We start from the raw sequence: 22,339 nt of genomic DNA, 5'->3' as shown, positions 1-22,339 counted from the left end.
GCTGCAGCACTTCAATTCACTCTGCTACTTAATAATACATTTTTGCCTAGCTTAAACTCAAAAATGCATACATAAAGGCAGTGAAACTGTGATTATTAGAGTTAAATATAAGGGCCATTTCCAAGACATTGCTTGATTTTTGCATATTGTACCGTATTTTAATTTTAAATAGCATCAATTCAGTCATTGGTTCCAAACAAAAATAGGTAGAAGATATAAACATTTTAGCAATTATTCTTCATCTAGTCAGAAAATTGCTTATCTATGTAAAAAAAAAAATTACAGAAATACAGGTTATCACTATATCAGTGTATTTGTTCACGTCTAAAAGATTTTCAATTAAATAATTTTTTTTAACCACAAAGTTACCGTAACGATTTCTGGGTATATTCCAGGAAGGATAAAAGCGGTACTTGAAGTACATATATAACCTCTGGTCACCAGAAAAAGCATAAGCACAGATAGACTAATGTAGCCCAAATGTCAGGGAAAATTGTTACTTAAAGTCTGGAAAACTTGGAAAAGTCAGAGATTTACAAAATTCTATGTTTGTATGAACTGTGATTTAGGGAAGTGCTGGCTGCAGGAAGGAGAAGTACAACAATGGCTGTGCTGCAATCTTCATAATCTAACAACTTATGTCTTTTCCAGTGTTAGTGAACTTCTATAGCACGTCTCATCCTTAGATTGCAGTTTTATTTCTGCCACTAGCACTGCCCTTGTCTCGGCATGTACTGTTGCAAGACAGCCTAAAATTTGAAATCATAATTTTGAAAGGTAAAATTTTATTCATTTTGGTTATCAAAAGCGGCAATTAACATTATGAAACTCTTACTTCTAACACCTTTTTTAGGGTTTCAAAAATTTTAAAAAACTTAAATTTGACTCTAGTTATATTTTGGGTGTAGCTTAAGCTATATTGCATTACAACTGCTAAAGCAATGCACTAATAGAATGTGACATTCAGTAAAGAAATTAATGCTTTTATTTTAAATACTGAATTTTTTGTTGGAAATTCATAGTATATTTATAGTTATTATATGTTAATTAAAATTTCTAATAGATATATATATTTTCAATAACTGTACATATGTAAGTCTGCACAAACATGGTCAAAATGTGTGCATAATCAAAATGATCTTATAAAACATTAAAACATAATATACTCTATGATGGTCTACAAAATTAAAATTGTAATACAAGTTAGCCATCTTTATGTATCTATTAATCGCTGGGTGGTATCAGTCTGTCTGGCTACAGCATATGCCATTTACTCTGTACTGCGAACTAAGAATGAGACGTTCTATAGTACTTCTCACTGGAAATCAGTGCATTGTTCAATTTAATTTTTTACTCAAATGTAGGTACATCCACATCAACGTAAAGGTGATCTCCAGACATGCAATTTAAAATTACTATTGTTCTATCACAAACAGCAATTAATTAAAACTCTTGTTTGAGATAATAAATTTCAAGAAAAATTAATTTCAAAAGAGTTTGGTATGATATCAGAAATAATTATGTGCACATAATTTAATGATAAAATAGCTTGTTTTTTTAGGGTAAATTTTTATATACGTATTAAAACTTTTGGTTGTATATTTTTCAGTGAGCTGTTTCTTATCAGCGAGACAGACTGGCACAAGGTGCGTGGATCACAAATGCTGCTGGCCATGAAAGCAATCTCACTGGCATTCGACACTGATTATGGCGTGCTTCATCACTTGCCTTCCTTTCTTGAATTCATGGGCTACGTGTTGTGTGCAGGCACATCCATATTTGGTCCATGGATCCCATATCGTGACTACGTTGCTGCCTTTAACAAACCTAAGTGGGTCAGTTAAAACTTTTTTTTTTTGGCAAATTCCAATAGTTTGGGTCCGTAAAGTGATTTAATTTACATACAATATTTAAAACTATTACTTTGGCATGAATTTGGTTTTTCAGAGTACGAGAATGTATTTATATTTCATTATTTCATAATTGTATTGAGTGTTATGTTTTGAGTTACAATAATGTAACTTTCCAGTTAAGTAATTAAATTTCTAGCCACTATAATAAAATGAGGCTTTTTTTTTTGGGAGAAAAAGAGGTAGGAAACATTCAACATGGAGAATTTTAACTGTATACTTGGAAAAACTCAATTCTTCTGAAAGTTTTTTTAAAAATAGACAACTGAGATTTTAACAAATATCTGCTTCATTGATTTTAATAAACTATTACTTTCTATGTCAGAGGTCTCCAAACATTTTAGCCTAAGGGTCACAGTGACTCCTCCACTAAGTCAGAAGGGCCCAGACCTAGCTAGCTCATCATACCAACATACATATTGTAAACTATGGCGAGCAGGTGTTGGCCTAGGAGCCGTACTTTGGAGACCTCTGTTCTAGTTCATAATAAATACAGAGTTAAATATAATTACCATGTTTATTATATATGTTGATTTTATGTGCAGTTTAAGGCTTTTATTTACTGATTTTTTATATTAAATTCCTAAAAGTTGTAGTCATTTATTTTCAGACACTAGTTTGAGTATGTTAATGGCTGAAAATGTTTTATTCTCACATTGCCACCCATTAGATAGTATGCACTACAGAAAAATTTTACCAGGAGTTATGTATGACTTAAAAAAATTTATATTTTGGTGCACCTACAAAAATGTTTTTAAATTTATAACATTCTATGCTGATTGAAAGTTTTTATAATTAAATTCTGGTGTATGGGTGAAACCTTATTATTGTCAACTCACATACATTGATTTTTTATTTCTACGTTATTGAATATACAGCTGAGGCATTAATGATAAATACTTCCTCTAATGTGAATTTCCTTACTTAAATTCTTTAAAATTCTGGTCATGTTCCCAGCTGATGTTCAAATTGGATGAAAAAAAAAAAACTGACTGTGCTATCTATAGAGTCAAATCTTAAGTTTTCACCCAACCCAAAGAAAATATGTAAGGTTTGTTGAAGGTAAGGTGGGTCGGTAGATTAAGGATGCATTCCCTCGCCAAACACATTTCTGCCTCGCTCAGTTTCCAGGCTGTGCAAAACGACACGCCTGTGTCTTGCATGGGGCAGACAGGGAAAACTTAGGCAATCGAAAATGTGTCATGACCTGGAAAACACAGGGAAATTAAAATTCAGGGTGGCCACCTTACTGTAAAAATCGGGAAACCTTGAATTAGCTGAAAATTTTTGTAGTGCCTAGAAAACCTTGAGAATCTCGTTAATTTTTGAATGCCATTGGATTATTTGTTTGTCTAGCAAGTTGAAAAGAGCTTAGTTGAAAATATGCTCGTCGTGCCTACGAACTGTGTCACTTATACCATTGTTGAGTGAATCTTGGCAGCCGATGAGAGATATGTGACACGTTTTATTATAACACAATGGGTTGCCAGCAGCGTTCATCAGGAGGAAGTCTCTACTCAATTTATTTTTTTCCCTCTCTTCTCTCCTGTTGATTTTTTTTCCTTTTACATCTAAAGATTATCACCGCTGGTAATAATAAACAGAAGACTAAACCAAAAACTATTACAGTTAACTTTCAATTATTGGGGATTAGATTATCCGGTTTTCGGGTTATCTATGCCTAGATTTAGTGTAATTATAAGTTTGTTGTATTCTGAAGCTGTAAAAAAAAAGATAGCATCTCTCGGGCAGTTCTGCCAGTGGTTTGGTCCTTTGGTCCGACCCTTCTTATCTTCCACCCTCTCACTTGTCACATTTGTCACACTTCAAACCCCAAGGGGGATGCCCTGACACTGCTTCATGTCTCCAGTCTCCATCTGGTTTCTATGCTACTTTCTGCCCGCCCATTGGCTGGGCAGGCTTCCGACAAGTGACATGACTGGCGGGCATTCGGCTGGAGGAAGGTACACCGGGCAAGGAAAAAAGCTAGCCAGAATTGGTATGTGCGCTGTTTGCATGGTATTATCTTGAACAGTGTTGAGTTAACTTCCCCTCTTCGGCCATTGTAAATTACTGTGAACGAGCAACAACAGGTTTTCATAGCACCAACAATATAGTTTTCTTTTGCTATTTATTTCCCATGATTTTAATTGCAACATTTCATGACGAACACTGCAGCTACGGCTCTGCAAGATGTGCTTCTATTGGTGTATCCATCTTTCATTTAAGGAATTTTTCCCTTGTTTAGTCTGTGAAAATCAATCCTCTGAGAATTGGTGCATTGAAGTACTACTGATATATTACTCCAGCATGGCACAAGTTTCCCTGCTGCTAGTTTTATGAAAAGGACAAGGAACTGAGAAGGAAGAATAACTTGCTGCCGAGGGGTAAAAAAAAAAAAAATACAAGAAAGGGTCAGTTGGGGGGAGGAGAGCGAGCAAAAGAGAAAGAGAGAGATCAAGAGAGAGAAAGAGAAATGGAGTGGGTAACTGCTGCCTTTTCAGCAGACAGAGAAAAACTGCAGGGCAACACAGTGCCGGATTAAGACTTTACTTGTGCTCAGAATTCTACTGAAGACAAATATCTGGAGCGTTCCAAATTCAAGGGTGGCCCTTAAACGTTAATTATTGGGGCCTTGGTAGGTCCCAACTAACACGGTTAATCGTGAGTTTACTGTACTTTGATTTGTAACGTCAAAGACTGGAGGCTCTACTGCAGAAGAAATTATTTTGAACATGGAAGAAACTAAACTAGTGAGAGAAGGGTATGATGCAGTGATGAAAGCAGGTTGAGTTCAAGCAGTTAAAATCACAAATCCTTTGCTGCAAGCAGAATGAATTGCTCATGCTTATGTGGATAGCATGGAGAAAAAAGGAAAAAAAAAAAGACTGATTGCAGTAAAATGCAATGCAGCAAGAGAAAAGAAATGAAGTGCTAGAGAGATGAGGATTTAAAGACAAAAAAGGTAAACTGCTTTGTGAAGCTAAGAAAGAGATAGAAGATATATATATATATATATAGTTACGACCTATGTGGAGATAACTGGGTTCAAAGCAGATAGCCCAATCAAGTTTTGTTACAGTTTTAATAACTACTAATATTTACATTACTAATAAATAATTGTACGTAAAAATGTCTGATCACCTATCATTGGCCCTTAAAAATGTTTATTTGCAAGTCACTCAATGTCTTGTCAAGTTCCACAGTTTGCACTCCTCACCGGAGCTAGACTCAACAGTGGTTCGCCCCTTTGCTCCTGTCCACACACACAGTCTCGCGCCACTCGGTTGCACTCTCTCTATCCCGTTGCTCCGCGTCGCGCCACTCTTGAGGGATCTCTCACCCGCTTCGCCGATTTCGCACTTCCTTTCACTGGCGGAACTCTGGGAACTCGCTTGGAACTCCCACGAAGGCCTGCATCGTCATTCAATACTAGTGGGTTGTCTTTCCAGAACTGACGAGAGCAGCTGTGATGAGTTTCGTTATCCTGGGCTGATTCGACGCCCGAAAAGTCCAGAAAGGCGGCATTCATTCACGCACTCCGCGCAGCGGCCCGCGGAATTCCCAAGGCCGCTCAGCGATAGATAACAGCGCTAAGGAATGATGATGTTCGGGAGGGGGGGGTTAGCAATGACATTTGTAGTCCGGGCAGGCATGCATGGCATGCCTTATGTCAGTGGATGGCACGTGACACGGCGCGTGACACCAGTGGCCGTGCAGGGCTGCTAGCCAGCTTCGAACCTGGTGCGTGTTGCTGTGTTGTCTGCATTCGTAACAATTTATATGAGTACATAAAAGGTGTCTAAATGTATTAGTAGTTTTGTGAACTTGTAATTTACTAGAAAATCATTTTCTTTAAACGCTATTGTGTGTACATAAATCGTACATAGATGAAGATTCTATTCCCTCAAAGTGAATGACTGAATTTTGTAATGTGAATTGTAAAATTAAGATATCTGTGAGAAAATATGGATGCTTTAAAACTAGCTTTTAAAATCATTTTGCATGAAATTGAGCTTATCAGATGTAAAAGTAGTTATGTCCCAAAATATACTTAAAAATTTTAACTCTTAAATATATATTATTTTTTTTACAAAAGAAAGTTAGCTGCTTGTTTTACTCCTAATGTTTTCTTGGAATATCTTATATGAGTATGCATAGTGACAAGAAGTGTTCCTAAGAGATTAAAAACAAGAGAGAAATGCTTGTGGTTGTTTTGAATGTAATATATGCATGACATCAATTAATAAATTTGCTTGTTAATTTAATTAAATATCCCAACTTTTTTTTAGTGGAACTTGTTTTTAAATAATGGAAAGCAAAACGTGGAATTTGTAAATTCAGATCCTTGAAAACCCGGAAATAACCACGAATTTAGAATTCCAGGTAGAGTTCACCCTGTAATAATAGTTACCTAACTGGAGACGTAATTTTTTAACACTGTTTATTTATTTCATGTTTTAAAACCTGTCCGTATTTTAATCATAAATTCATGTGTGGTTGAAAACCCATGTGTTATCATTATTAATTAAATGTAAGATCAACAACCAATGAATCAAATGTTTATTGATTTAATGATTTGAAGCATGATCAAAAATGGTTGATAGTCATTCTGGTCACAATCATAATGCAGTCATTCTGGTCACAATTATAATGCATTGTTCAAAGTTTGACAAATATAATGGTTTCATATTACAGACTGACAGCATTGGTTGAATAGCATTAATGGAAATGATAACAGTGCAAACTGTGTATGGAGAAAATATTTTACGTCAGTTTGACATGTTAGATGTGGTCGAAACATGTTTTGATAAGTATTTTTAGTACAATATATTTATGTTATCTTACAAAACTATGAAAAGAGATGGGAAAAATTTGTTTGGTCAACATGGGAAACGGAATGCTCCGGGAAATTGTATAGAGTAAGAATGTGGAAACCCTGCGAGCTCCAGATAGTGCCAGTCTCATTACAGCCATCTTGATCCTGAATCTGGTAGGACAAAAAAAATTTGTTTTTATTTTCGCAGTATTCAATGTCATGCTCATGTAGCGAGCTTCCTTGTTCCTTGGTTGTCACAACAAGCTAAGTTAGAGAATTTTTGATTTAAGAATAGTGAAGGAATGGAAGTAAGCCATTAAGAAAGCCAGACGTTTCTTTGTGTGAACGGCATTCCGAATCCTTGGAGCCCGTGCGAAAGACATGAAGATTCACATTGACCGTATCAATAGTTATAGCTCTTCAGGAAGTTCAAGGATTAGGAATATCTGATTTTTATGCATCAGATTTAGAGACTTACGATGTTCCGCAATCGTTGAATAGTGCAACACGACGAGATGAGTAGAGCCTATTTCCAAGAGGTCGACGTTGGTGAGCTCTTTCCGAACTATAGGATTTTCAGATGCCATGGAAATCGCGAATTTATCTTCGTTCCAGTAACACATCTCATAGCCGTAGTTAGCGTTTTCAGTTCTCCATCGATGTTCCAGCCATCAAGAGGACGAACCAGAGGTCCAGACGATGCTGAAGTTCATCTCTGCCGTAATTTAGTAGATAGTAGCTGATGACTTGTGTTGTGTATGTTCAATATTTGCAGAAACAGATTCCTATCACTTGCATCATAACTTACTGGCTTGTATCGTAGTACTGAGGTTTTCTCACTTCGTACCATAAATTTTATGTGAAAAACCTAATGAATATTGTACAATTATACATAAAAGTTATTATCCTAAGCCTCAAACATTGAATGTTTAATAACTTTCTGATGTTATAAATTCATATGTAAGGCAAGGAGTTAATTTGAATATAGTGAATTTGTTTTCTTATTGACTAGAAGTAAGATAACATGCATGGTTTGTTATACCAAATGTGATAGCGAGTGCCAACCTTGAATTTATGCGTTACTTTAAGTCTGTTTGCAATTAATCATACTATAGAGTGCTTACATCATCTGAAGGCTAAATAATATTACTATTTCACGCTATCACCTACACATTTATTATTTTATTTATTCTATAACAGAATTTACATTCATACTATTGATAGCAGTGACATGCTGGTTAAACTGCTGGGTATAATCAAAAATAGCCAATATCATTTCATTTCATTAAATGAAATTATTGGATCATTCATCAGGCACATCCACCAAGTGTGCCAGATCTTGTGCTGAAGGTTTTTGTAACACACAATTTACATTAAATTAACATTAAATTTGCACTTGACTTATTAATGCCTTGTACAGGACTCAAATATGTTTTGTAGTTTTCCATAACTACAATATTTAAAACGTAGTATTCTTAACTTCAATGTGAACTGAGTTAACTATTAAATACAAATGTTGACATGAAGTTAACGTATAGTTAACAACAAGCCCCATGTTACTTTTTTTTTTTTTTGGCAAATTTTTGACTGTTCAGGTAATAACTTAATTTTTGTAGTTTTTGGTGTTTTGATTGTTATTAATTTTTTTAGGTTTGTTCTATTTTGTTAAGAAAGTTTTTCTAAAAATGTTTTGTTTCATATATTTCTAATAGGATACAAGATGGCTGTGGAAAGTCTTTGTGAATACATTAGCTGCATTTATTTTCATATCATTATCATCATGCTGGGTGGATTGGCTTTTACCAAATACATTGTGGAGGTAAGAATGTCTCACTATGCAAAGATTATATTGAACTTTTTTTTAAGTGTAAGTACTACATACAATTAAATTTTCTTAACTAATTGTATGTCTGTATTCCTAAAAAAGGTCCAAATTCTTGCTGCCCACGATATGTCAAAATGTGTGCAAGGTTCTTTACTGGTGGCTTCATGCATGCATGTATGCACAAAATTTATAACTGCCCCCTCTGCCAAGAAAACATAACTAAAAAAAACATAAATATGGAGTTATAAATATGCACTTAACTAACAACATTATAACTATGAAAAGAGTTATACTTCATATCTTGTAAACATTTGATTTTCTTTTTGATTGCTTGTTATAATCTATATAATTAATGTTTGCAAAAAATTTTTTGTCTGAAAGTTTTATATGGTAAATACATTAATATTAATTCTTTATCTATTTAGTTGTGTGTTTATCCATGTAGTCAACATTTATGGTGTAATTTACTACTACTAAATAAAATGGTTCCTTTTTAGCCATGTTTTAAATATATAATTATGTTAATCATTAACATTTACACAGTTTCCATTTGTTTTATGTGACAGGTGGTGGATTGCATACAGAGATGCACTGTCATTCAGGACAAGTCATTATTTTGTATCTTTTCTGTCAGAAGCATCAGCAATTATGTCAGGACTTGGGAATAACGGTGAATCGTCATGGACCTTACCAGTTGCTCGACCTCTCTATATTGAAATTCCTCGCTCTTTGGTCCAGGTCGTCGTGTACTGGAACATTCCAATGCATAACTGGCTAAAAACCTGTAAGTATCTTGAACATCTCATTACTTAGTTGGAAATATAGTTTCAAATAGCAGTAACATATAAAATTATGCAATGAAAGTTACCTTGCATGTCTAGTTCTTTTTAAAGAGGACCTAGTTAACATCTTTTTATTTTAATGCTGACAAGCCTAATGGAAGAAGACTTATTTATGCTCCTTGATTCATAGCAAACTGGTGTGACTGGCCACTAAGTATGCTTGAAACTAGTATACAAGGGCTTGCATACTAGCTAGTACAATGTAGGGATGGTTCTATCCTGCACTCTCTAGTGTAAACATACAAATTTATAGTCATTACATCATTAGTAAAAAATGTTTTAAATATTGGTTTTCACATGTTTTGTTATAGTATAAATTTAGTTACTTCTTTAAAGTCTTGTATTTAAGTCAAAGTTTATTTTTTTTAGGCTTTTTCTCAAATTTTCTGAAATAATGCGGAGTTGAAGCTAAATGTGTCATTTTCTGACATGCAGTGAAAACTGTCCTGAGAGTCATAGTGGTCAGGTAATTTTTAATAATATTTGTGATTTTTTTTGTATTAAGTGCTTATATCTAAGGTTTGATTTTAATTGTGTTAAAATAATTTTTTATTCATTAATGAAATTACTGTTTACATGAAAATAAGAAGTTAACTATGGAACATTTGATATGCTGTGCATAAGTTGTTAGGCTTAGGTACCTCTGTTACTGAGCTGTAATAATTCTCCAACAACCACAACTTTTAAAATTTTTCTTTTTCATTATATGTTTATATATAACAGTAAAACTTATGGCCTCATCTGGCATCAATATAGAGCCAAGTCTATGTGTGTTTTTTTTTTTTTTTTAATTTGTACATACTTTACAGCTTCTTTGATTATCACTTAACCTAAAACAAGTCAGCAAATAAAATAATGTTTAGTTAGTAGAAGGTCACATTATTTGTGAGAAGATTGTAGTATTCCAGAACCATGCCCTCCTCAACTTTTATGAGTAATTTTAGGAAATAAATAAATATGGTGTGTTTAATCGTTCAGTTGGATCAGCTGCTTGTATATGTTCAAGGTCATGATGACCTAGTTTTCATAATTGTTTTATCATTGTTTTTATTCTGGTAATCAATTTTGATAGTTGTTTTATTTAAAAAAAAAACATTTGTGTAAACATATTTTTCAGTATTTTATTTACTTAAAATATGGTTTTCATGCTTATATTTTAAGTTTGTGTCTATTTAGAAGATTTAATTGTGTTTTATAGAAAGTTAGATAGTGTTTTGTTAAAGTAAAGACATGTGCGATGCTCTGGTGCTGGCAGACAGACAGTTTATTGGTTACAGAGACATTCTGGTGCGTTCTGTGTTTATTTCTATGATGGGAAAAACAGCAGGTGTTGGCTCCCATGGGAAACGGTAGAATTATTAGGTTATTGTCGCGGCCAATCAGAAGAGGACTTTGTCATTGTTTGTGTGTTTTTTTACAGAAACTCCTAGTTGTGATGGTAATGTCTTTTATTTAGTATTTTGTCCTTTTATGGAGAAGCTGTGTGACAAACTTAATGACTGTGGCCCGGGTTGCACAGTTTCTTAACCTCTTTTTGGACCTATCTAGAATCCAGCATTCACAGTTGTCGGCAACCAGCCCACATTGGGGCTTAAAGAATTTTTAGCTTCCATCCCAAGGACATGTTGATCTTTGGTTGTACTGTCAATGCAAAGTGATCACGGGACTTTCTTTTTTTTTTATTTGGCATAAAATCCTGATATTTTTACAGCTTCCCATGAAAGCTAACACCTGCCGATTTTCCCATCATAAGAAAACCATACGAAAGTGACAGAATATCTCTGCAACTGATAATCTGTCTGGAAACTTGGTGCCGCCTTGTCGGGCACCTGTCTCTTGTCCTTTCTTTCACTACAAAAAATTCCTAATGAAATGTAATAAAAACTTGCAAATGAATACACACAGAAATACAGTTAAAAAACCACATTTAATTCAAATGAAATGTTTAAAACCACATGTAAATAGTAACCTATTAAAAATGTGAAAACCAGTAAAAACATAATTTAATAGCCTTTCTAAATAAAATAATCAAATATCAAAATGGATTACCAGAATACTAACAATTGATAAAAAACACAAGTATGAAAGACTATGTCACCATGACCTTGAACCTATATAATCAGCTGATGTAGGTACTACCTTATTGTAAAACATTAGGTCATAAGAAATATTCTGAAACACTCAGGGAAGGGCAGTGGCTGGCAATGCCACAGAACAAGTAAACAAGACTTAGTAGATAAAAAAGCCATATCAACAAATGTTCTTGCATTTAAGGCTCCTAATGTCATGAAATTTAAAATATATTGACAAATGACAAAAATGAATATTGTAACATGCCAAAAAAGTAACCAAACGTAAGCTGTAAATGTTTGTGAGTGGCTGGCAAGTGTGCAAAATGTATATGTTTACCATGAGTGGTAAGAAAATTGCCAGTCTGTATGCTTAGTAAGTGTTTTTTTTAAGTATGCTTATTAGGTATGCTTATAATATGTATACTTGAAGACTTTGTGCCACAATATGTAAAAGCTCCTAGCAAATTTGCAATTAAATTTTTTGGTAGAAATTAGTGGAAAGGTAAAAAAGGGGTAGTGGTAATAAATATCTATGCTAAGTCCCATAATTATAGCACAAGTGGTATGGAAAGCAAACTTAATTGTAAACTGACCCAAAATAAAAATGCACTCCTTTCAGTAAACAATTTCCTGTCATGTTTGCAGTTGCAGGGTGAGGCTCTCAAAATTGGAAGGAGTCAGTTGATGGGGAAAGTTGTCAACATTTATTCCGTTCTTTATGGTCAATACCTCTCATTCCTTCTCCGCTCCATACCCCGTTACTCTGACTAAAATGTCAGCAAAAATTAACTTTTTAAACAAAATATATTTTTCTTAGTTAATGAGTTTTTATGCACCAAGCTGTTAACAAATCCAATCATAATAAATTGTGGTGTATAGACTCTAGCTTTGTTGGTAGCATTCTATTCTGTTGTCAGTTTGTTTATTACACTATGATGTATCTGTCTGCTGATGGCTACTTCAAGTAATGAATGTGTTTTATAGTGCATGGAAGGAAATGAAAGTATGAAGGAAAGTAAGTTGTCACATTCATCACCAATGCGGGAACTGTGAACAGTGAGGATAGGACCCAAACGGGAAGTAGAGAGGTTGTTGTGTGTGTTTATTTGACCCTGAAAGGTCATTAGCTTTTACATTTTGCCATTTCTAAAACTGTAGATTATGTATTTACATTTTGCCACATTTAAAACTGTAGATTATATATTATTATTTTGCCATTTCTGAAACTATAGATGATTTATTCCAGTTTTGTAAAAAAAAAAACGTTAGCAGTAAAATGATTTTAAATAAAATTGTCACCTAGCTATTTTTTTTAAATTCCAGTGGTTAGGGACCTTTATGATCATGCGCCGACTGCACATTGTGTTTCCATTTCGTTCTATCGTAGGCAGCTTGCCACCTATTCCCATCCACTCCCAAATGACTGAGATAACTCCTTACATAATCCTGACAATGTGTTTTTGGTCAGCCTAGTGGACATGTGCCTTCCTGTCTTCCAAATCTTCCAAAAGTGACTGCTCTTGCTTATCGGTGTTCAGGCATTTTGGCTACATATCCCAACCAATCCTAAATGTTTGCTTTGATATTTTGGCTTGTATTGGGCCTATCTAAGATATATAGCTCATTTTTTTTTCTTGGAATCTCCATTCCCCATCATTTGTGTCTGACTCAGGCCCAAAAATCCTTCTTAGTATTTTTCTGTTGCTTTTGACGGTGCTAAGTGCTTCCATGTTATACAGAAGGATGGTTACAATAATGACATACAATGTTTTTATTTTAGTCTTTCTTAAGAAAAGGTTTTGTTCCCATGTTCTGGCTGATACCAGAGTACACCCTGGAGTTACTCATGATGCTGGTTAATCTCTTGCCTCATGTCATTTTGATCGTAATCCATGTTCCCAGGTACTTGAAACTATTCCCCTGTGGAATATTCATTTTTCCAACTTCAAAGGGTCCTTGTTGTACCTTTTCCTTGAGAGCTCTGTCATTTCGGTCTGTTTCTCATTAATTTTTAAGAACTTATTTTAGTATTAACAACTAGATCAGTTACACTTTCTACCATTTCTTCTTGGGTCTATTCTAGTACTGCTGTAACTTCTGCATAGGCCAGCAGCTGGGTTTTGCTTTTAAACTTTCTTGAGCATGTAGTGGAGTTTTCTGTTACTATGATGGTAGTATAGCTACAGCAGAAAATAATAAAGAGATTAGACAAATTTATGAGATGCAAGATAATTGTTTATGGTAAAAAAAATCCAGGTATGTATTAATGTAACATTCCAAATTGGTGAGTGCATTTTAATTACTGAATAACAGTAAATATACTACATTTAACTATCAAAACTTCAGTGTTTTTTGTTTAACCAATAATTAATGTTTTGCATGAAACATCAACCTTAAAAAAATCCTGAATAAAGTTGGTGCTAAGACTTCTCCCTGTTGATCCAGTTCTTAAGTTAAACTTATGTGATAATTCTCCTACAGATTTAACTTTGGCATATATATTGGATATGCATGCTCTCCCTATGCTTATCAACTTCTTTAAACAGAGTGTTAAATATACTTGGACGATGAACATCATCATATGCCTTGGAGAAGTCAATGAATGTGGCTAATACTGTCATGTTAAACTCCCAGGAAATTTTCCTATTTTTGTCTCGTTGAAAATATTTGGTCTGCTATGAATCTTCCCATTCTAAAACTGGCATGATATACAAGGTAACATTGTTTCCAATATGCTTGGTAGGGAAATTAGGAAAATTCCACTGTAATTTTTATTGTTTCTTTTACTATTCTTCTTGTGTAACAGTGTGGTGGTGATTGTTTCCCACTCCCTTTATATTTTTTTCCCAAATCATTGTATGGTTCATCATGCAATATCTTACTTCATGCTGCGATAATCTCTGCCTTCATCTCATCATCACTGAGGGCTTTACAGGTCTGTAATTCTTTTTGGGGCCTTCTTTACATCTGCTTCCTTCAACTGAATATCTTCTTCCCTATCTTCCATTACACATGGGAAGACTTCTTCCAATTCATCTGTGTTCACCAACTCTTCAAAGTACTCTCGCCATCTGTTAAGAGTGTTCTTTTAATCCATCATTAGTTGTACGTATCTCTCATTAATGAACATGGCTTTCTGTCTTGATTCATTCCTATTCCTATTAATGTGTAAAAGTACTTCTTGCTTCCTCCGACTGGTTTTTTCTATTGACTCTAGCATATTCTTCATGCATCTTCTCTTGTTCTGTTTCCTTCCTTTAATAAATGTATTCTTCTCTTTTCCTTTTGTCTTTCTTTTCATTTATCCGTCATGCTCTCACTTACTTGTTCTCTTGTCTTACAGCTTCTTTATATTTAATTAACTACTTAATTAAGTCGTTTCCTTGCTCCTATTATCCTTTTATTTACTTATGTTTGCATTGTCTTGATTTCCATCTACTTGTTATTTTCGCTAAGGTCTCATGTCATTATTTACTTAAACTTTAAATCTGTTTCTAAATTCATTGCAGTATAAATTTTGTATCTTCTGAGTGTTCAGTATTGTAATATCAAATTGTTTTTTGAATATTCCATGCCTCTTCTGAAGATAACAAAATTCCAGGTTGATTTTACTGATAACTAGCAAATTATCGTGCGGAATGGCTACCCGACTGGGAAATTCAGGAGAAACCTGTTAATTTTAGTGAGCCATGGGGAAATTATTCTGTGTAGCAAGTTTGGAACAGCTTAGTTGAAAAATGATATGCCATGCCTACAAACTGCATCACTTATACCACTTTTGAACAGTGTTTTCTTTTTTCTCAACATCCAAGCAGATGCCTCTTTTTTGCATCTTTTTTATTTATTCCAGTTTTCACGTCTGCAGTAACAGCTGCAGATGCGACACAATTATACAAATACAGCAACTGTGATATTTGATTTGACACGTAAAATACTGGAGGAATTCAATTGATGGAAAATCCTAAAATAGTTGTACATTGAGGAAGCTTCACAGTTAATTGATGCTGCAATTATTTACCTTCTCTTTTTTTCTGTGATTGCGAAAATATGTGCCAAACTTCTAGCCTAGCCAGTTATGTCCTCTAGTGAGTTATGCCCTGTAAGCTTTTACAGAGACACTATGGACAAGTCTCCTGCATCAAAAGTAAGTGTGCAATGTAGAAAAATGCACCACTCTTTAAGCAGATACCTACCAAAAAATGTGGTAACAAAGCAGAAGCAATATTTTGGATCATTAATTTTATATTAGAGAACAATAATCACTCCATTTGTTGGGATGTTCAGTGGGAGACAGCTTAAAATGATGTAGTTAATTAAAAAAAAAAAATGTTGAAGATAGTATTTGAATCAGTGACTACACAGGGGTGCTGACCTTCCTACCACTGGTACTGGTTTTAGTGAAGGAGAGTGACATTCGTGAATTGAAGTCAGTGAAAAGTTTAATTTAAATTATATGCTTTGCTATAAATTTACAGCTATATTTGGCTTTATTAAAATATATATATATATATGTATATTTTAATTCATGTTTTTACCATTCAAATGTTATCAAATTATTTTCATGTTAAATACTGCATTATAATTTGATTAAAAATACACAATATTATTATTTTTTCAGTATAAAAATTAACATACTAAGTTTTATTTGGTCTTAACATCCCATGCAATGACACTAAAAACCTTATCAACCCCTGGGGAAAACTGTAATTCGATACTGCCAGGAGAGTGGCTACCTTTTATTAGTTGAACCCATACAAAACAGAAAATGAGGGTATATAGCTACCAGTTGTTGGGTTTATTGAGCCTTCGTTACATTCAAACATAGTGTATTATTTATAATTGAAATATAATTGCACTATTGTGAATATCTATTTTAACCTGTTATTTTCATAATCTTATAATGTAATTGGATCAAAATGTGTGTACAGGAAAAAGTAATTCTGATTGTTTTTTCCCCCCCCCTAGATGTGTTCAGAACCACACGTCATTTTGGTAATTTTGCTGCTGTGCTGTCAACGTATGCTGTCAGTTCTCTTCTCCATGGTCTGAACTTTCAACTGTCTGCTGTATTACTATCATTGGGAACTTACACATACATTGAATATCTGCTGCGACAGAAGCTTTCTACAATATTTAGTGCATGCATTCAAGTACGACCATGTCGGAAAGACTGTGCCCATCGAAACAAAGAAATGAGTTCTTTGGTGATTCTGATAAATATTTTTTTTGGCTTGATTGCTGCATTTCACCTGGCCTACCTGGGTGTCATGTTTAATGTCACATCAACTCTACAAGAACGCGGCTACAGCTATTTTCACACGTTATCAAAGTGGGGAGATCTGAGTTTCGCAAGCCATTGGCTTGCCTTTGCAACTTATTTTTTTTATTTTCTCGTTTAACTCTTGCAGTATGTGCAAGTGTACACTGATGCTCTTGTGAGTGTTTTGCTGGACCTGTTGTTGACTACAGACTCACCTTTGATTTGTGTGTGAAGGGCCTTGGTATTATTTTAACTTCCGTCCTTGGCTGAATTTTACTGTCAGTTTTCAAGATGTGTACTTTTCTATTGCAGTGTGGTGCTAGTAAAAACTGCACATGTTTGTAAAATGTATTTTTACTTGCAAAAAGAGTAAACACTAAGTAAATAATAACCATGTTAGCATATTAATGATTTTTGCTATTAAACTCATATCATTCGCAATTGATCAAAAGAAAATCATTTAGAATTTTTAAAATATAACATTAGTTTCTTGCTTGGTCAAGAAGTTATTGAGAATAATTGAGCATATATATATATGACATATATATCTGTAAATAAAATTTTTTGATGTGTAACATCTTAGCTTTCAGTATGTGGCATTTGGTGGGAATGATTTCATGGAACGGAAATGTGTGACAACCATGCTGCTACCATCTGTAGCGGATGTTGTGAACTAAAGTTCAGAGACAATTTTATCAAGATGGGCAGTATTTTAACATACTTTCTTGTCAAAAATCAGCTCCAAGGCCATGGTTTAGTATTTTTTCAAGTCTTTTTCACTTTTATCAGAGCCATTTCTAATATTTTAAAATTTCCATTAATTGAATGTTTTGATGGTCGACGTAGCGAATGTGCTTCTATCTGCGCGTGATGGTGGCAAGCAACATTTACAATTCAGGCTGCAAATACTACCGGCGGGTGTGAAAATTACGTGTGAGATTCACGTTCAGAAATGTATTTTAAAACATATTTAGTGAATATTTACCATGCTCTGCATTGAACAGCATGATGCATTGCCATGTGGCTTTTCTAAGGCTGGGTTTATAAACTACGCAAGAAATGCAAGACACAATAAGTTAAGCAACCAAATTTTTGAGTATCAGAGTACTGGTTTATATAATATGCAAGGCACATTAATGCAACTCAAGTGTTGTTCAACTAACAACTTCTTGAGTTTTGTTTTGCATTTTCGACGGCCATGTTGAAGTTAAGTGTTCCGAAAGCTTTTAAAGAGACACATTATGTGTATAGAAGGCTGTGATGTTTTTATTGTAAAAATGACATTTTACTTTGTTTAACTTTCACACAGTGAAAGAAAATATCACTTTTAATATCATTGTACATTTTATGTGTTAATTATCAAACAGGACTGGACAAAAGAAGCCTGGGGAAGAAATTATTTTTCAACTTTTTTACAATTTCAAGTAGTTGGGTTGGTGACATCTTGTGATTTGCATGCTTATAAATTCTCTTATTTTCTTGCATTGGTGACGTGTTGCGGTATTGCGTTGTTGCATTCTTTGCGTATTTTATAAACCCGTCTTGGTACATATGAAATTAATGAATTAATTATAAAACAAAAACAAATAATGTCCGTAGTAATAACTTCTCTATTTATAAGATTTGTTCATTTTTAATTTACAGGAATGGATAAATCAAGAGCAGAGTACATGCGAGAATACAGGCAGCATATGCGTGAGAAAACATTGCAAACTGCATGAGTAGGACAAAAATATTGCTCGTGACTACTCAAAATAACCACGATTTTGCTCATTACCTAGGTTAGATGTTACACATTACTGGCGAGTACTGAAAGACTCTCTCACTTTTTTATGTATCATGAGTTTGTGTCAGCAGGATTGAATTTTTTTTACAATGATTTTGTGAAATTTGTAGTTGAAGTAAAAAATAGCTGATACTTTCTGGTTTGAATTATTCACTTACTTACCATGAAATCATTTTGCTATCTGTGTGTGTGACCCTCAAAAAACTTTTTGGTTTTGTCTAACCAATTATTAGTCTGAATTTTTATTTAAAATAGTTTTTTAAGTTACTACTTTTGATATTTATATTTGATCAAAATTATGTGTAAAAAACCTGTAAACTCTTCTTAGACTTAGTAATGACGAATACAATTACTTTTCTCACACCCAAAATTACTTAGTTGACAGTAACTCTAAAATTTGGTATAAATACAATTCATGAAAAACAATAATTTTTTGTACTATATAAGAAAGAATTACACAATTTTTATAGGATTTCAACCATGTATCCTGTATCGATTAAAAAAATTTTGAATGGTTTATTTTTGATCATTGTATTTTAAGTTGGGTATTAAGTTTTTTATAGTAGTATTTCTCTATTAAAATTTAATTTATTACAGTAATGTCTGGCAGAACCAAACACTTCACGAATGTACTTCCTAATTACTTAATTAACATTATAAAAACTATATATTTTTGATGAAATGTTTTTTTAATTATAAAAAAAAGTATTTTTTTCTATTCAATAATTTTACAAATAATTGAAATTTAAGTGTATAACCTATTCTGAGAAAAAAAAATGTATTGTTACAAGTGAGTTGCCCATTTCCAGAACTCATGTCCAATGAACAAAAATATTCAGGAAACACAAAAAACTTATAACATTGTTTATAAGTAACATAGAGGTTTGCAATTGTTGTAACTTATGCAAAAGTACATTACGATTTGATTCAAGACGTTCACACAAATCATAGTACCATGGAGTTAGTTTTATTTGCAATAATAACTTGGACATGACGAGTTTTGGAATTGCAGAGAGGACACAATGAGTTTTGGAACTGTAGAGAGATTTGAGATAAACGAATGTTCATTACAAATAGTTTAATTTCTTATTTAAACATAGTAATGCAATGTGGAAATTAATATAGAAATATTTATGTGCAAAAATAAAACAACTATCACTAAGAGAAAGGAATACACATTGCTGTTATAAAATCAACAGATCTAGCATTGATTACTGCACTGGAACACTAAACAATGAGCTGCTCTTCTGCTGGAATCTGTCTTGCATCATCTTCTGCCTCTTCTTGGTCAACAAACAGTGCTTCATCTTCAATCACTTTCTTGTAAAACACCAGATCATCTCTAGATGCCCAGTCAGAACCAAAATGCTTCTGAAGTAGTGTGTTAATGTCTTTTAACTTGGCAGGCTATACAGGAGCACCTTTGTAGATTATGTCTGGGAGTGTACCGGTCCACAACTTGCCCCTTTTACAATTTTTTAGTGGAACCCCAATACCAACATTGTACTTCTACTTGTACTTTGATGCCTTTTGGTGTCTTAGTAAGTGAGATTCTTTTGCATGGTAGGAATTGGAAGTGCCAGTTCCCTGGTTTCTTCGCAATGTTTGTGGCTGCCTCTTTTCAGTCATAAACATGCACATCACTGCCAAGCTCATAAACTGTTTCTACCTCTTTAAATATGTTCACATATTCTTCACGATTTATGATTGTACTTTTCTTTTTCACTTGTTTTTCTATCCTGCCAAAGATACAGTCGGGTGGGATAAAAGAGTGACCTACAACAGGGAACACGAGCAAAACTTTGTGTATCGGAGCACTGTTTGCAAGCCATGTGCAGACCATTGCCACCATTTAGGAATTTATGTTTTTCCCTCCGCATCCGTTGGATATTAATTTGACTGTGTGAACATTTTGAAGGTCAGTGTTACATAATTGGTGGTACACAGCTGAAGAAATTTAACAAGAGCCTTTCGCAAATTCATTCTCTGACCACACATAAGCAAAGGTGTTGTGTATATTTTGTGGTGCATTGGATAAACCCTTGCAAACTGTAAAATTATACATGTAGAGCTGTCTCAGATAGTATGCAGTTTGATCTGGGATCTTAGGCAATACCAGATTTTTCTGGCAGTCAAAACTTATTATTTTCACACCCTGTGCCCCTTGACGTAAATTATCATAAAAAGATTTAGCCTTCATCTTGTGTACATTTAAATCTGCCTGCAATTTCATTTTGTCCTCAGCATGTGTTGCTAGTTTTACCTTTTCCTGTTGCATCAGACAGACGGAACAAACATCTTTTGCCGGACATCCAAAGCCAATGTTATACCCATTATCAAATATATTTCGGAAATACTCTTAATTCACTTTCAAGTTCCCCGCCACTTTGCCATTGTACATTCGATGCAGCTGGGCAATGGACGAGTCACTAGGTAAATACTGCCGATGAACATTTGTGCCTCTGCAGTAAAGTTTTTCTACAGGTATTAAGGATTCAATAAAGGCCTTCACAGCCTCTCTCTTTTCAACACAGTGGCGTGATCTTGTATCTCCTCCCCTTTTATCCTCAGGAGTACAACCTGTCTGCAAATATGTTTTATAAAGAAGCTGAACCCTATCTCTACTTACACCCAGTGTTTCTGTATATGTTTTCTTACACATCTGTACTCTAGTAACCATTCCACAATGTTGCTGAAATAAGTAATATTTAACGCTAACCTGTATTTCAGTAACATTCTTGCGGGACCTTCTCCTATGAGGGGTTTCGACCCCAACATGTTGCAGAATGAACTTGTTCTGTGATTTTCTGTCTTGGTTTGAGTAAAACAGCTGGCTATTCCTTCGAATATCTTGCATACTTAAATGACCACATTTGAATTCTCTTACATTATGTTTGCAGGTGGACGTTTTTGGCAGTCCTTTGCGAGCATATCTGTAAGCAAAATAAAACTGCAATTACTTCTTTTCGGGTCGCCACATAGGACTATGCAGTTAAAGCAACATAATGTATTACATACTTAAAAAATAAATAAAATAAACTATTTTTCAATCATTATCTAGTGTGCTGGCTACAATGTTCTTAAAATGTTGCACAGCAACTCAGATATATATTAAAGGAATAACAGAAAGCTTGTTCACTAACCTCATTCTCTTGGCTTTAATTTTCTTCCACGATTCTTTATTAATTTTTTTTCTTCCGAGTCTTGCCTGGTGACTAATATTGCCTTGTTTAGTAACAGACTTTTCGTTGCGACACTGTTATACTACATAAATAACAATAATGCAGGCCTGTGTTTATCTTCAAATTTAACAGTGGTACCAACCTACATGCATTAGGACTACTACTGACAAAATAAAACATTGTAAACCTTAACAGAGAATAAAGATTGCACCCAAACAGCAAAGCGAACATTTTTTGGACTTAACAGTGTAACCCTTCTTCCTCCTTAATTGGAAGAGGGGTTGCGTCCCCGACTCACTCTGGGCGCGAAGGGAAAAAATAAATATTAAAACCAGGCATAAAAAGCTAAACAATATAAATTCCCCACACCACTGCCCAGGGGTCAGGCCAAAAAAATTCAAAGGATATAATAGTAGAGTAACCATTAAACAAACAAGAGGCAAGACTTTGGACGTATGTTATTAAAAAATAGAAATTTGCAAAAATAATTTTTACTATACATAACCATACAAGCTTAGTTACAAAAGCTGACGTTAATAATGGCAGCATCTTATCCCCATTTGCGATACTAACAATAACCTTTAAAAAATCGTAAAAATATAAATACTGATAACAACAAGTATAAAAATATATAAGGGCGCGA

General features: G+C 34.0%; 1 protein-coding gene across 7 annotated transcripts in view; it reads left to right on the top strand.

The window, feature by feature from the left end:
• LOC134529451 (protein-serine O-palmitoleoyltransferase porcupine) overlaps positions 1 to 19,393 on the top strand; it is a 71,002-nt gene extending 51,609 nt beyond the window's left edge. For 4 of the 7 annotated variants that reach the window (XM_063363559.1, XM_063363561.1, XM_063363560.1 and 1 more), the window contains 4 exons: positions 1,610 to 1,835; positions 8,442 to 8,548; positions 9,121 to 9,338; positions 16,434 to 19,393. In XM_063363559.1, the coding sequence (XP_063219629.1) occupies positions 1,610 to 1,835; positions 8,442 to 8,548; positions 9,121 to 9,338; positions 16,434 to 16,867 (985 nt within the window). In that variant the 3' untranslated portion in view covers positions 16,868 to 19,393. Of the gene's footprint in view, positions 1 to 1,609; positions 1,836 to 8,441; positions 8,549 to 9,120; positions 9,339 to 9,765; positions 9,863 to 16,433 lie in introns of all 7 variants that reach the window. The other 3 variants (XM_063363564.1, XM_063363563.1, XM_063363565.1) reach the window with 3 other exon arrangements.
• The last annotated feature ends 2,946 nt before the right edge of the window (positions 19,394 to 22,339 follow it).

Source organism: Bacillus rossius, chromosome 2, assembly GCF_032445375.1.
Source record: "Bacillus rossius redtenbacheri isolate Brsri chromosome 2, Brsri_v3, whole genome shotgun sequence".
NCBI classification, from domain to species: Eukaryota; Metazoa; Arthropoda; class Insecta; order Phasmatodea; family Bacillidae; genus Bacillus; species Bacillus rossius.
This window is presented reverse-complemented; position numbering and strand designations above follow the sequence as displayed.